This window comes from Antechinus flavipes, chromosome 5 (assembly GCF_016432865.1).
Source record: "Antechinus flavipes isolate AdamAnt ecotype Samford, QLD, Australia chromosome 5, AdamAnt_v2, whole genome shotgun sequence".
Taxonomy (NCBI): domain Eukaryota; kingdom Metazoa; phylum Chordata; class Mammalia; order Dasyuromorphia; family Dasyuridae; genus Antechinus; species Antechinus flavipes.
This window is the reverse complement of record NC_067402.1, coordinates 107,876,262-107,891,256: the sequence shown is the minus strand read 5'-3', so window position 1 is coordinate 107,891,256 and position 14,995 is coordinate 107,876,262. Positions and strand designations below refer to the sequence as shown.

General features: G+C 37.4%; 1 protein-coding gene across 2 annotated transcripts in view; it reads right to left on the bottom strand.

Moving 5' to 3' along the window:
* SLC13A4 (solute carrier family 13 member 4) overlaps nt 1-14,995 on the bottom strand; it is a 60,894-nt gene that overhangs the window by 24,154 nt on the left and 21,745 nt on the right. For both annotated transcript variants that reach the window (XM_051963251.1, XM_051963252.1), the window contains exons 3-6: nt 3,910-4,046; nt 1,598-1,776; nt 1,069-1,123; nt 464-503 (exon numbers count right to left, since the gene is read on the bottom strand). In XM_051963251.1, the coding sequence (XP_051819211.1) occupies nt 464-503; nt 1,069-1,123; nt 1,598-1,776; nt 3,910-4,046 (411 nt within the window). The remainder of the gene's footprint in view (nt 1-463; nt 504-1,068; nt 1,124-1,597; nt 1,777-3,909; nt 4,047-14,995) is intronic.

Sequence of the window (14,995 nt, the reverse complement as noted above, 5' to 3'; positions counted from 1 at the left end):
CCATTTGAGCTTTTCTTGGTGGAAATACTAGAATGGTTTGCCATTTTCTTCTCCAGCTCATTTTACAGATGAGAGAACTGAGGCAAGTAGGTACTCAGGGTTACCCCGCTAGCTATCCAGTGTCTGAAGACAGATTGGAATTTAGGAAAATGAATCTTCCAGATTCCAGGCCCCACAGTCTATCCACTGTGCCACCTAGCTCTCCTATGAGATTTCTGAGGTAGTATCCATTTTTCTGAGTCATTCAGGATTGACCCTGTAGTAGAAGGTAACACCAGTTACTGACTTCCCAAGAGTTGGATGTTTTTCCCTACCCCTCCATTTTTGAGTGTTTTTTTGCCTACATTACACAGAAGAAGGTCATGATTTTGGGGGCCAGGGAGGCTGGGCTTTGCTACCTCCCTGATTTATCCCACTGGTCTGGTGGGTGATTCCAGAGCACAGAAAGAACAAAAAGCAGTACCTTGCCCTGCATCAGAGAAGGGAAATCTGGAGCTGATGAGCTGGAAGAAAGCAAAAGATACAAGAAATGAGGGAAGATGTTGACAGGACTATATGGGAATTGGGTAAATCTAAGTTCTATTTATTCCTGACACTCAATATTTATTTCTTTAATTGAAAAAATAAGCATTCCTTAAGTTACCTACTAAGTAAAAGGCATTGCGCTTAGAAATGACTATATATACGCCACCTTCAAGGGGTTTGCAGCTAGTAGGAGGTATAATATGTCTGGGAATTGGATCCATGTCATGAGAACTGCCTCTATTAAGGCTAGTGGGCTCCTTCTCTGCACCTTATAGTTGAAGAGAATTAACTATAATTTTAAGAAGTTAAATGACTTGCCCAGGCTTCACAACTTCACAAAACTTCACAAAAATATTGTGAAGTAAGGCTTGAATCATCTAGGTATTTGTGATTTCAACATAAGTGTTTTATTTATTATGTCCTGTTTCTTCTTGATAATGATAAGTAATACAAAGAGTATAATGTAAAATAGAATATAAGTGCACAAGAGACATATAATGAGAAACTTTGCCCCTCTTTCTGTTGGAGAAGGAATATACTTACTCTTCATTGACAAAAATGAGCTCCAGAGAAGGGGGTCCATTTTTTTCATGAAGACCTACAATTGGAGAGGAGAAAGAGGAGGGAGAAAGGAGAAAATATTGGAGTTTCAGGTGACAGAAGGAATTAACTGGTTCTTTAAGGGTTCTGAGTTTGGTGAAAAGGCATTTCAAGCTTCCAATAATATTCATCGCCATCCTTCCTAACTCCCAGAGTGCTTTGGTGGATAGCAATGCTTGCTTTTTTTGCTCTGAAGGCCCGGAGGGGACAGTATACAGAGATGGACTTCAGAGAGGACTTTGGACATAGTCTACAACATTTGAAAGAGGAAGAGGAGCAGTTTGTAGCAACAGTCTTAGGAGGAAGAAGCAGGGATGGCGTTGGCCAGTCTCATGGGGAAAATGCTCAGACCGTATGGGTAAGTCTGTAAATCATAGGAGCAGGGAGATGTCTGGGGGAGAAGAAGGATCTAAGAGCCTGTTTGGGGAAGAGGAGAGTGCTAAAAGTTTAGGAAAACTCAAGCAAACTGTACTGATTGGCTCAGTTTCTTCACTGCTGGAGTTGCCAGGGGCCGCCATGACCTGCTCTTCTTCGGCACTGACCAACTCCTGCAGCACGGCCTCCACGATCGGCATCACCATGGCCGTGGTGGAAGTGTTGGAGAGCCACATGGACAGAAGGGTGGTACAGCACATGAAACACAGCAGCAGCCTGGAAAGAAATGAGAAGCTGTCCCTGGGCCCAGGGGACCTGAACGAGAACCGTAATGCACTTTGGAAACAGAAACAAGTCCTGTAGATTTTTCATTGGATGGTCCTAATCTGGAAAATAATGGTGGATTTCTATTAGGCTTAAACTTAGACTAGCATTTCATAGCAGAGAATGAGCAAACACAATTTTAAGTGTTAATGGTTTTTACTCAAGGCAGAAGACTTTATTTACATAGACAATATCACTGGTGACAGAAGTACAGTATTTGCTAACCATTCTTCACTCCAGACATTAGCCTGTAATGCTTCTGTTTGTGAATGCATGTAAACAATAATTTTAAAAAATCTCAGACAATATCCTCATGAGGGAGCTCAGTGAAATAATGAAAATCTAAATAATTCTATTCTTGTTAATTATACTTTTTGAAATACTTTTAAAATAATAATATTGAAACAATATTACTTTTGAAATAGAAATAATTGAAGTAATATTGAAGTAAAATAGCTAACATTTATATTGTGCTTACTGTGTACCAAACAATGTGCTAGATGCTTTTCAGTTATGTCATTTGATCCTCACAATAACTCTGGGAGGCAGGTGCTATTATTATTCCCATTTTACAGATAAAAAAACTGAAGTAAACTGAAGTTAAGTAATTTGCTCAGTGTCACACAACTTGTGTCTGAGGCTGAATTGGAACTCAAGTGTTCTGAAATCCTCAAATATAAAGGGAAAATGTCTAAGGTCTCTTATTGGCCAAGTAGAGAACTCAGTATACGGTTTACAGTTTTCTCATTGAGGCAATGAACTCACTTAATCAAATGTTTCCTATTTCTCTCCTCTATAATACTATTCTTGACTATACTCGTTAATGGCAAAGAAGAGTATGGATAATTTTTAAAAAATCATTTATTTGACTTTTTGATATATCATATAGGATTATGGCTATATTAGTATATATTTCTGTGAGGCATATATGAAAAGAGCCTCATTATTTGATGGACAAGAAATAAAATGCAATTTGATGGACTAGAGTACATAGCATATTTAATTTCTGAATTATTACTTGGGTAGGCTAATGCTCTAAAGGTGTTTTGAACAGGCTGATGTCTGAATGATTTTTAATACCCCATCAGCTCATGATAAATGATGAGAGAAGTGGGGAAATGAGGAGTGAGAATGATCCAGAAATAAGCAAATAATGGGTCAAGGACAATCTAGTCTGGGATGAACATTTTCCTGTAGCTAATCCTCAAAAAGGATTCAAAAGAGTTCAAAATTCTTTCCAGTGTGATCCAATTAATGATCTCCACATGCCTAGAAGGTGTTATCTTATTGTTCTCATTCTGCAAAAAAAGAGAAACAATTAAGCTCAAGATCAACTCTGCACAATGAAAGGAGCAGTTCTGGTTATTGGGCAGACCTAACATGGGACAGTATATAGTGTCCTTTCAGGCATCATCCATATGTTGATCTCATTTGTTAGAAAGAAAACAGTCCTTGTGACTTTAGAAATGGCAGAATAGAAAAAAAATAATACTTGAGTGAGAAGGTAGTGAATTGCTGGCTTTATGTACTCAATGTGCCCTCCAAAGAGAATTAGGAACACATATTTTGAACTTAAGAATGGAAAACATTAACATATATACATTCTAAACATTGTGTTATTATTGTTTTTATATCATCATTATTCATGCATTATTAACATTTTCTCCATTACTTTCTTAATCTAGAAATAATGAAAAGAAAAAATAAATCCTTGATTTATAATATTTGCTCATTTCTGAGAGAAAGATGATCCCTCTGAAAATTTAACCATCAGCTCTTGAGAACCGTTCCAACCTGGCTCCAATACATCTTCGAATTCAATCTGTAGGTACCTAAATTTTTTTCATGCCAATAAAATTGTCAGTTTTATGGCCACCCTAATGGTTGATTGTCATCTTGAAGGTGTATGTTACTGATCACATCTAGGACAGGGTAGGAGTATGAATGGTTCAGGGCACATCCATTCCCATTCCTAGAAAATTAGAGTGCATGTCCTGAGCAGTATCCCTACAGAGGAGAGACATTAACATCAATGATACTGATGCATAGGAGGCATGAAGACCAGTAGCTCAGGGATGTACTTACATGCCAGGCTTGGCTCCTGCCATCATGACCATTCGCAGGGCAATCCGTTTGTGCAGGTTCCATTTCTCCACTGCCGCTGCCACACAGATGACTCCCACCAGCAGCAAGGTGGTGTTCTTGAAATATTCTGCAGCCACCTTGGAGAGGCAAGAACAGAATCTAGTCATCTAGAAGGAGAGGGGGTTTCTGGGAGTGTTCTTCTAACTTTCCAATCACTTGGACTTGATTTGACTGAGTGCTGAGGAGGGATCCCTTCTGGTTCTAAATTCACATCTTTCATAGAAAATGTACAGGACAATATGGACACGAATGAACAAGAATCACACAGGATGAGAAGGCCCAGGTGAGTTGTGATCAGCACTAATGGAGGGAGTATAACTATTAATTTACGAAAATGTCAAGTAGAGCTTATGTGTAAGGTACTGTGCTAGAGCCTGGAAATAATAAGAATAAGAATTGTCACTGTTGAATCATTTTTCAGTCATGATCCCATTTGGGTTTTCTTGGTAAAGCTACTGGAATGTTTTGCTATTTCCCTCTTCATTTTACACATGAGGAAACCAAAGCAAACAAGGTTAAGGGACTTGCCCAGAGTTACACAGCTAGTAAGTGTCTGAGGTCAGATTTGATCTCTGAAAGATGATTCTTCCTGATTCCAAGACCAGTGCTCTATCCACTATACCACCCAGCTGCATAAGAATAACATTTATATAGAACTTTAAAGTTTGTAAAGCACTTTAGAAATATTATCTCATGATTTAAACCAGTTTGAATTGTTCAGTGATGAAGAGAATCAGCCAAACCCAGAGAGAGAAGTGTAGGAAATGAGTGTGGATCGTAGCATAGCATTTCCACTCTGTTATTGTTTACTTGCATTTTTGTTTTTCTTCTCAGATTTTTTTATCTTCTTCTAGATCTGATCTTTGTGGTGCATCAAGATAACTGTATAAATATGTATACGTATATTGTATTTAACGTATTTTAAAGCATATTTAACATGTATTGGACTAACTGCCATCTAGAGGAGAGGGTGGGGGGAAAGAGGGGAAAAGTGGCAACAGAAGGTTTTGCAAGGGTTAATGTTGAAAAATTACCCATGCATATGTTTTGTAAATAAAAAGCTATAAAAAATATTATCTCATTACATCTTCACAAACAATCCTGAGAGGTAGGTATTATTATGATCTCCATTTTTACAGAGGAGGAAACTGAGGCAAACAAAACAATAACTTGTCCAGAGTCACACAGCAAGAAGGTGTTCTCTCAGAAGTTTCTGAGACTCAGTAGTCTGAGAGAACTACAACATGAATTATTTTCTCAAGAATCTTATAACTTAATGGTGGAACCAGGGAGGAGGGGAAGTATGGAGTAGAGAGAAGACATATACACAGAAGTAATTATGATACAAGGGAGAGTGAATTAAATGCATGCATGCCTAGGGGAGCAAAGAACTATGAGAAAGTCAGGAGAGATTCTGGGTGTGGGGAAAGGAATAGACAAATTGGGCCTTGGAGCAGGATAAGGAATTCAATAGCCTGAGATGGCAGAATGTGGAATGGAATGTGTCAGTCATTGGAGATGTCATGAGCAAAGGACAGTAATAAAGATAGAATGATAGGAGTTCAGACTGATTGGAACATAGAATATATGGAGAAGATGAAATAAAGGTGGATTAGAGACATCATGGAAGACTTTGAATAAAATTGTTTATCATTTTTCTTTAAGCAATGGTGGATTTTAAGTAGAGAAGTTTCAAGACCCAAGAATAACAAGATAATCAATGAAAAATAAAACATTAAGGAAGGTAGGTTAGCAGCTTCAGCTTTCAAACTATATTACAAAATAATGATCATTAAAACAATGTGGTACTGACTGAGAAATAGTGATGGATAAATAGAATACATTAAATATACATATACAGTAGTAGATGACCATAAAGTTTGATAAACCCAAACATTCAAGATTTTGGAACAAGAAGTCGATATTTGACAAAAATTGCTGGATGACTAGAAAACAGTTTGGCAGAAACAAAACATACATTAACATTTGACTAAGTCAAATTGAATAAATGATTTAGACATAAAGGGTGATAGCTTAATTAGAAGAACATGAAAAAAATGTACCTTTTATATTTATAGATGAAGAAAAAATTATGACCAAATAAGAGATAGAGAGCATCATAGGTTATAAAATGGATAATTTTGATACATGAAATGAAAAAAAGCTTTTAAACACTTAAAATTAATGCAGCCAAAATTAGAAAGAAAACAGAAAACTGGGAAGAAATGTTTATAGCAAATTTCATTGGTAAAGATTTAATTTCTCAGATGTATACATATTTGTATATATAGGCAATTGAATCAAATTTATAAAAATGAGAGCCATTCCTAATTGATAAATAAAAACCATTCCCTAATCAAAGTATATGAACAAAAGAAGTGCCATGACAACCCAATCATACTCCAATCTATAATTCCAGAATGATTATACATTACTTTTTCCATTCTCAACTAAACTGGTCAGTTGCTATTTCTAATGTTCTCTTATGACATTTCCTCTTTTCACTCTATACCTTTGCACAGAGTATTCCCTATATCTGGAAAACTTCCTCCTTTCTCTTCAGAACCTCTAATTCCTTCAAGGCTCAGGGCATTGGCTACCACTTTCAAAAGGCCTTTGCTGGTTCCCTAGTTGTTAATATGTTCTCTCTCATTGTATATTTAGTTTGTGCATATCCCACATGTATTTATCTGTGTTGAGAATGTATCTTTCCTAATCGTAAGTTACTAAGGTCATATTTTGTATCTTTTTAGAAGAAAACCCTTTGAGAGCAGGGAATGTCTGATTTTTATATTTACATCACTAGCATCCAACACAGTTCCTGGTATATAGTATCTGGTTAGTTAAATGCATGCTGATTGATATTGATCAATCAGAAAGGTTGATTAGAAAGATTAGGACATATATAGATTATATAGATTATCTATGTATATGTAGATTAGAAAGATTAGGTACATATGTGAAATATGTACATGAGAGGGATTACATTGGAAGAAAAGAGACTAGTAGACAGTAATCCCAGGTGAGAAAAGATCAGAGCTCAAATGGGAGATCATGGGAGTGCTAGTATAATACAAAGGAGAGATTTCAGAGGGATGGAATTGGCCAGAATTGCATTGTAAGAGTGAAGAAGGAATAAAGATGACTTGTATTATGTGCTATCTTGTGATGCTGCATATTATTTAATTTTCATTCCTGTGTATGTTATTTATCCATTAGACTGTAAGATGTTTGAATACAGGAACCATATTTTTTTTGGTATTTCTCAGCACAAAGTAGATATGTAATGGTCATTGAATAAATGAATGAAAATGATTATTAACTTCCTGGGAAATGATTGAAATTGGAAAGGGAAGGCATAGAGCACTTGACAAAATGGTAAAAACAAAAACCAACATGTTTGTATGGTCTGTGCTTGAATCATCCATTTTATAAAATTCACATAGAAGCTCAGGGTTAGAAAAGACTTCTCTAGTTACAAGTTGGACTAGCCCCAAACTGGTAGCTAAAAGAGGAAATACAAATTCAGGAGGGTGGGTAGTATCTCACTTTTGGCTTGCCCAGTACCTAGCATGTGGCACTTAATTAAATGCCTGTTGATCATTCTCAGACGAAGAAATTAAAACTATTTATAGCCATATGAAAATATGCTCCAAATCATTATTAATCAGAAATGCAAATTAAGACAACTCTGAGATACCACTACACACCTGTCAGATTGGCTAGAATGACAGGAAAAAATAATGATGAATGTTGGAGGGGATGTGGGAAAACTGGGACACTGATGCATTGTTGGTGGAATTGTGAACACATCCAGCCATTCTGGAGAGCAATCTGGAACTATGCTCAAAAAGTTACCAAACTGTGCATACTCTTTGATCCAGCAGTGTTTCTACTGGGCTTATACCCCAAAGAGATACTAAAGATGGGAAAGGGACCTGTATGTGCCAAAATGTTTGTGGCAGCCCTGTTTGTAGTGGCTAGAAGCTGGAAAATGAATGGATGCCCATCAATTGGAGAATGGCTGGGTAAATTGTAGTATATGAACGTTATGGAATATTATTGTTCTGTAAGGAATGACCAGCAGGATGAATACAGAGAGGACTGGCGAGACTTACATGAACTGATGCTAAGTGAAATGAGCAGAACCAGGAGATCATTATATACCTCAACAATGATACTGTTTGAGGATGTATTCTGATGGAAGTGGATCTCTTCGATAAAGAGAGCCTTAATTGATCAAAGATGGACAGAAGCAGCTACACCCAGAGAAAGAACACTGGGAAATGAATATAAACTGCTTGCATTTTTGTTTTTCTTCCCGGGTTATTTTTACCTTCTGAATCCAATTCTCCCTGTGCAATAAGAGAACTGTTTGGTTCTGCACACATATATTGTATCTAGGATATACTGTAACCTATTTAACATGTATAGTACTGCTTGCAATCTGGTGGAGGGAGTAGAGGGAGGAAGGGGAAAAATCGGAACAGAAGTGAGTGCAAGGGATAATGCTGTAAAAAATTACCCAGGCCTATGTTCTGTCAATAAAAAGTTATTTAAAAAAATAAAATAAATGCTTGTTGATTAACTGATTAACCTCTCTTGATAACTCAGTCCTCACAGGCTAATCCATTTCCTCCTTAGTATCTAAAGGAAATAATTATCACTTTTCCTACTAAGGATATGATATCCTTTATCTGCAGGAGCTCATTAATGTTTTGGGGAATCTATCTTCCCTGACTTGATGCCTGATCCAAGCATAAAAGTGCTGGTCTCCTGAAGGGAGATGAAAATGCCATTGAAATGGCTTTAGAAATAGCCTAAGCAACCATCTAAAAGTCATCCAAGACTCATCTCGCATCTTAGAACGGAAAAAGCCCCAGACAAGAAGTCAGAAAGACTATTCTGACTTTGAATGATTCCTCTTTAATGACTAGTCTTATTTGCATAGTACTTTTCCATACTCCCTGCAGGTAGTTCAATAATATTATTTCTAGCTCATAAAAGACTGAACCATAGACAATCCATTTTTTCCACACTCAGCTGATTGGACCATGCTTCTGTCTTGTGGTACTCTGAAGCGCTTTTTCAGTCACTTCAGAAGCTGCCTTCAAGAATCTATGTAGTACTTATATATTTTGAAGGTGATTACTATATCAGTCTCCTGGCACTTCCCATCACAAAATGATTCTGGCTCTTGACAGTCCTTCAGGAAGTCCAGTGCAGGAATTAGAGGTAATAGGTGGGGCTATGGTTTCTGGGAATTAGAAACACCTGGCAGTTTTAATAGCAATTGAATTTACTTGGGTATCCCAGACAAAGAGCTGAGGGCAGTGGCTATGACATAAGCTTCCACAGAGCATTTCTTCAGCTCGTCCCTTCTCATTCGTTGCCACAATCATAATTTTGATCCCAACGTCCCAGTCTTCTCATTCCTGGAGATTTTGCTTTTCAGAACTCTGCCACAATTTCCAAATCAGTGGCCATACTATTTTTTTTTTTAAATAACTTTTTATTGACAGAACCCATGCCTGGGTAATTTTTTACAGCATTATCCCTTGCACTCACTTCTGTTCCGATTTTTCCCCTCCCTCCCTCCACCCCCTCCCCCAGATGGCAAGCAGTCCTTTACATGTTAAATAGGTTACAGTATATACAGTATATACAGTATACAATATATGTGTGCAGAACTGAACAGTTTTCTTGTTGCACAGGGAGAATTGGATTCAGAAGGTAGAAATACCCCAGGAAGAAAAACAAAAATGCAAGCAGTGTATGTTCATTCCCCAGTGTTCTTTTTTTGGGTATAGTTGCTTCTGTCCATCTTTGATCAATTGAAACTGAATTAGCTCTCTTTATCGAAGAGATCAGTGGCCATACTATTGACCCTATCACCACCTGGTGGCAATGTAGAGAAGAGAGAACCAGAACTGAATTCTAATCCTTGGAATCCCTCGGCGCTATAGTTTTGAGCCTGGGATAATGGATAGAACATAGGATTTAAGTTTAGGATGCCCTGGGTTCAAATCCCACTTCTATAAGTGCTATAAATAACCACTTCTGTGACCTCAGTTTTCCTTTATGTGAAACGGGGATAAATGATATCTGGATTCCCTACTTCATGAGAGTGTTGTGAAGCCCAAATTAATATTAAGTAAAACACTTCGCAAACTTTAAAGTGCTAAACAAATGTCAGTTATTATCCTTAATGTAGTAGATATGTGACAAATACCTTGACTTTTGTCCTGCTATTGGATTTCAATGACTTAGGAAGAAAGAGTGAAGTGGATGCCTTTGCATAGCTCTGCCTCACTTAAATCCAACTCAAGTGCAAGTCAAGACATCACCCATGATGTCATTGGTCCTCTTCAAAAATGAAGGCTGAGGGGCAGCTAGGTGATGCAGTGGTTAGAGTACCAGCCCTGAAGTCAGGAGGACCCCAGTTCAAATCCGGTCTCAGACACTTAATACTTTTTAGCTGTGTGACCCTGGGCAAGTCACTTAAACCCAATTGTCTCAGAAAATAAAAAAAAAATAAAAATAAAAAATGAAGACTAAACAACAACCCAGAGTAATATAGTACCTTATTGACCTCAGCCTCTCGATACATAGCTTCAGGAATCAATCAATAGGCATTCATTAAGCATGAGCTATGTGTCAGATTGTGGGGAGATGAAGTCAAAAATGAAAGTCCTTGTCTTCGAGGAATTTGTGTTCCATTAAGGGGAACAACATGTTTGCCTGCACGTAGATATCAGATCTCTAGTATCCTCATTTTTTCAGCATGGTGAATGTCGCGGGAGACAAAGAAAGCACTAGTCTCATACTGTTGCTTGTCTCCCATTTTTGAAGAGGACCAGGACATCAGCAAGGGGATGCCATGACTTGCAAGTGACTTGGATTAAGGTGAGGGAGGGCTGTGCAAAGTCAACGGTTCTTACTCTTTCCTCTGGAGCTGAGTCCAAAGGAAAGCAACAAATCAGGATGACTGCAGATGGCCCCAGATGCAGTGGGAGATTTTGACCTTCTTTTACCTAGCCAAAAAAAAAAAAAAATCTGGGAGGGGAAGACCCTCGGAGTTCCTGACCCAAACAGAACTAATTTCTATTTACACTCACTCTGAGTCATGTCAGCTCAACAGTGACCAAATGAGGTTTAGGATGAGATCTATTGCTGGCCAATTAAGGAGAGAGCCAGAGGGATTTGGGTTTAAGGCATGGTCCTTAAAAAAGAAATTTAGGCGGTAAAACCCAAGTTACCTTGCAAGGTTTCAGAGATCAAAATTTACATTCCTTTGGGCAGAGCACCTGCAGATAAAGGTATGATACCCTGGATGGACAGAAGGAGAGGAAGGAAGGAAGTAGTGGAGGAGGAAAGAAGGAAAGGAAGGAAGGAGGGAATGGGAAAAGGAAAGAAGGAAGGAGGGAGGAAGGAAGTGTATATTGCTCAACTGGAACTGGCCAGTTGTGCCAGTGGGGCAGCTCCTTCCATTCACAGGTTGTTGTTTGTCTTTCATTCTCCAAGAGGACCACGATATCTGGTGACGCCATGACTTGCAAGTGAATTGGATTTAAGTGAGGGAGGACTGTTCAAAGGCCTCACTTTCTCCTCTGGAGCTGGTGGTAAGATACAGATCAGGATGACTGGAGATGGCTCTAGGTGCACTTTTTTAAGCTAAGCTTTTCCCCCGTCTCAGTTTGTCTAAGGCAATACCCATGCAGTGAGTAAGACTAGATATGAAGAAATAAGTATTATAGTTTTGTATGGGAAGGATATCTAATAGAATGAATGACAGTTAAGATCCAAAATAATCTCATCAGACTGGAAAGACAGTTAAAATGAGGAAATTCAATAGGCATCATTGCCCACTATTTTAATAATAAATAAATTTTAATAAATAGGTCCAACATTTAATTTTTAAAAATCAATTATAAAAAATAGGCTAATGCTTAACATATATTGGATTATTTGCCATCTGGGGGAGAGAATAGGGGGAAAGGTTTTGCAAGGGTCAATGTTAAAAAATTATCCTTGAAGTGGATTTCTTCGACAAAGAGAAGATCTAACTCATTTTCAATTGATCAAGGATGGACAGAAGCAGCTACATCCAAAGAAAGAACACTGGAAAATGAATGTAAACTGTTTGAATTTTTGTTTTTCTTCCCGGGTTATTTTTACCTTCTGAATCCAATTCTCCCTGTGCAACAAGAAAACTGTTCGGTTCTGCACACATATATTGTATCTAGGATATACTGTAACCTATTTAACATGTATAGGACTGCTTACCATCTGGGGGAGGGGGTAGAGGGAGGGAGGGAAAAAGTTGGAACAGAAGTGAGTGCAAGGAATAATGTTGTAAAAAAATTACCCAGGCATGGGTTCTGTCAATGAAAAGTTATAATAAAAAAAATAAATAAAGAGATATCCTACCAAACACAAATATAAATCTATTCTTGATGTATAAATCAGGTAGAGATAAAGCCAGGAGGAAAAAATTATTTATCAATGTACTTAATGAATATCAAGATGTATACTGAATAAAATATTAGCAAAGAGACCAAAAAAAAAAAAAGGAAAGAAAAATTATCCTTGCATATGTTTTGAAAATAAAAAAAATTCAATAAAAAATAAAATATAGCCTAAGGAGATATAGCTTGCCTGAAATACAAGTGGGGGAAAAATCTGGTGGCTTTGAATTAGCTAAAAAATTTATCTTCTAAATAGAAGCAATCAGGTAGTGTTAATAGAATCAAGCTATCCATTTTGGAAAATAATATTTCCCCTATATGTTTCACTGGTAAGACTATATGAGAAGTATTGTGTCTAGTTTTGGGTGCTACTTTTTAAGAATATTAAAAATAGACTACTATGTTGAGAAGAAAGTGATCAGATTAGGGTCATGAGAGATTTAGAAGGAAAGGCATAACTTGGAGATATTGCAAGTTTGCTTCCAAATTACTAAATAAAGTGATTATCATAATTAAGCAAGTCACATGGTTTGTTTTCTAGTTTCCCAGTGCATGTAAAAGTTATCTTTACACTGTTCTGTAGTCTATTAAATAAAGAATAGTGGTTGTTGAATCATTTTTTTTTTTCAGACATGTCTGAATCCTCCTGGCCTTTTCTTGGCAAAGATACTGGAGTGGCTTGCCATTTCCTTCTCCAGCTCATTTTACAGCAGGTGCCCTTGCCCAGCCCTCGCTCACTTGAATCTGATTCACTTGCACCTCCCTGATGTCACGGTCCCCTTCAAGAACGAAGGATCACTGCCACCACAGAGGAGGAGACTGAGACAAACAGGGTTAAATGACTTGCCCAGGATCACACACAGTAAGTGTCTGAGGCTGGATTTGAATTTAGGAAGAGAAGTCTTTCTGAGTCCAGGCCGGTCACTCTATCCACCATACCAGCTAACTCTCCATACAATGTCCATAGCTTAATTTAAAAACCACTTTATTTCTTCTTTTAAATTTTTAATAATAGCTTTTTATTTTCAAAATACATGCAAAGATAGCTTTCAACATTCGCCCCTGCAAAACCTTGTGTTCCAAATTTTTCTCCCTCCCTTCTCCCTATTTTCCTCCCCCAGATAGCAAGCAATCCAGCATAAGCTAAATATGTGCAACCCCTCCAAACACCCCCCCACATCTGTCATGTTGTACAAGAAGAATCAAATCAAAAAGGAGAAAAAATGAGAAAGAAAAAAAAAAGCAAGCAAACAACAAAAAAGGTAAACATCCATTCAGTCCTCACAGTTCTCTCTTTGGATGCAATTGGCTTTCTGTATCACAAGCCTTTTAGAATTGGTCTGAATCACCTCATTGTTGAAAAGAGCCATGTCTGTCACAAAAGCCACTTTATTTCTAAAAATTGTATCATTAATTTCCTTCAGGAACATTTCCTTTGCATTCACAACTTGGTTAACTGGTAGAAGGGACCTAGTTTTTGGCCTTTTTCAGCTTTTGACATGTCTTTTTCACTGAGCGTAATTATTTCTAGCTTTTGATTTAAAGTGAGAGACATGGGACTCATCTTTTCACTGGAACACTTAACAGGCATTGTAGAATTATTAATTGGTCTAATTTCAATATTGTTATGTCTCAGGGAATAGGGAGGCCCAAGGAGAAGAAAAGAGCCAGAAAAGAAAGGCAGGTCAGTAGGGCGGTCAGGACACACAAAACTTATTAGTTCATTGTGACATCCCAAAACAATTATAATTGTAACATAAAAAATCATTGATGACAAGTCACCATATCATAATAATGAAAAAATGAACAATAATGATGAATAATGAAAATAATTAATAATAATAAATACCAATAATAGTGAAAAAATTAAAAATATTGTAAGAATTACCAAAATGTGACATAGAGTTACAATGTGAACATATGCTGATGGGAAAATGGCACCTGATAGACTTGCTCCATACAGGATTGCCACAAATCTTCAATCTGTAGAAGACCCAATATCTGTGAAATGTAATGAAGCAAGGCACAGTAAAACAGTATATGTCTGTAATATTCTGTGCCATTTAGCCTGAAAAAACATAGAACGTTGGGAACTTAGAAATTATATCACAGTATTGTAGGATTGCAGAACCTGGAAGGGATGGTGGAGGCCATTGAGCTTAAGTGACTTGACTCAGGTCTTACAGATAGTAAGGTCCAAGGTAGGGTTCCAACCTGGGAATTCCTGGTTCCAAGTTCTGTATTCTATATTCTACACCAGGGTAGGTCTTAGAGGTCATTCTGATAGAAAGTAAATTTTTTGAGGGCAAAGACTACTTAATTTTTGGCTCCCCATCCCTAGCAGCAAGCGGTAGGTGTTTGTTGATCAGTTGAAGTAGTCCCACCCCCTTGTTTTATAGATAAGGAGCAGAGGTTTAGAGAAATGAAGGGATTTGTCCAGGATCACACAGGTTTTAAATGACAAAATCAGGATTTCAATCGAGAATCTCAGCGCTCTTAGAGCCTTAGAGAAGAGATTACAGCATAACATGACTACCATCTTCCAATTCTTAATTGTT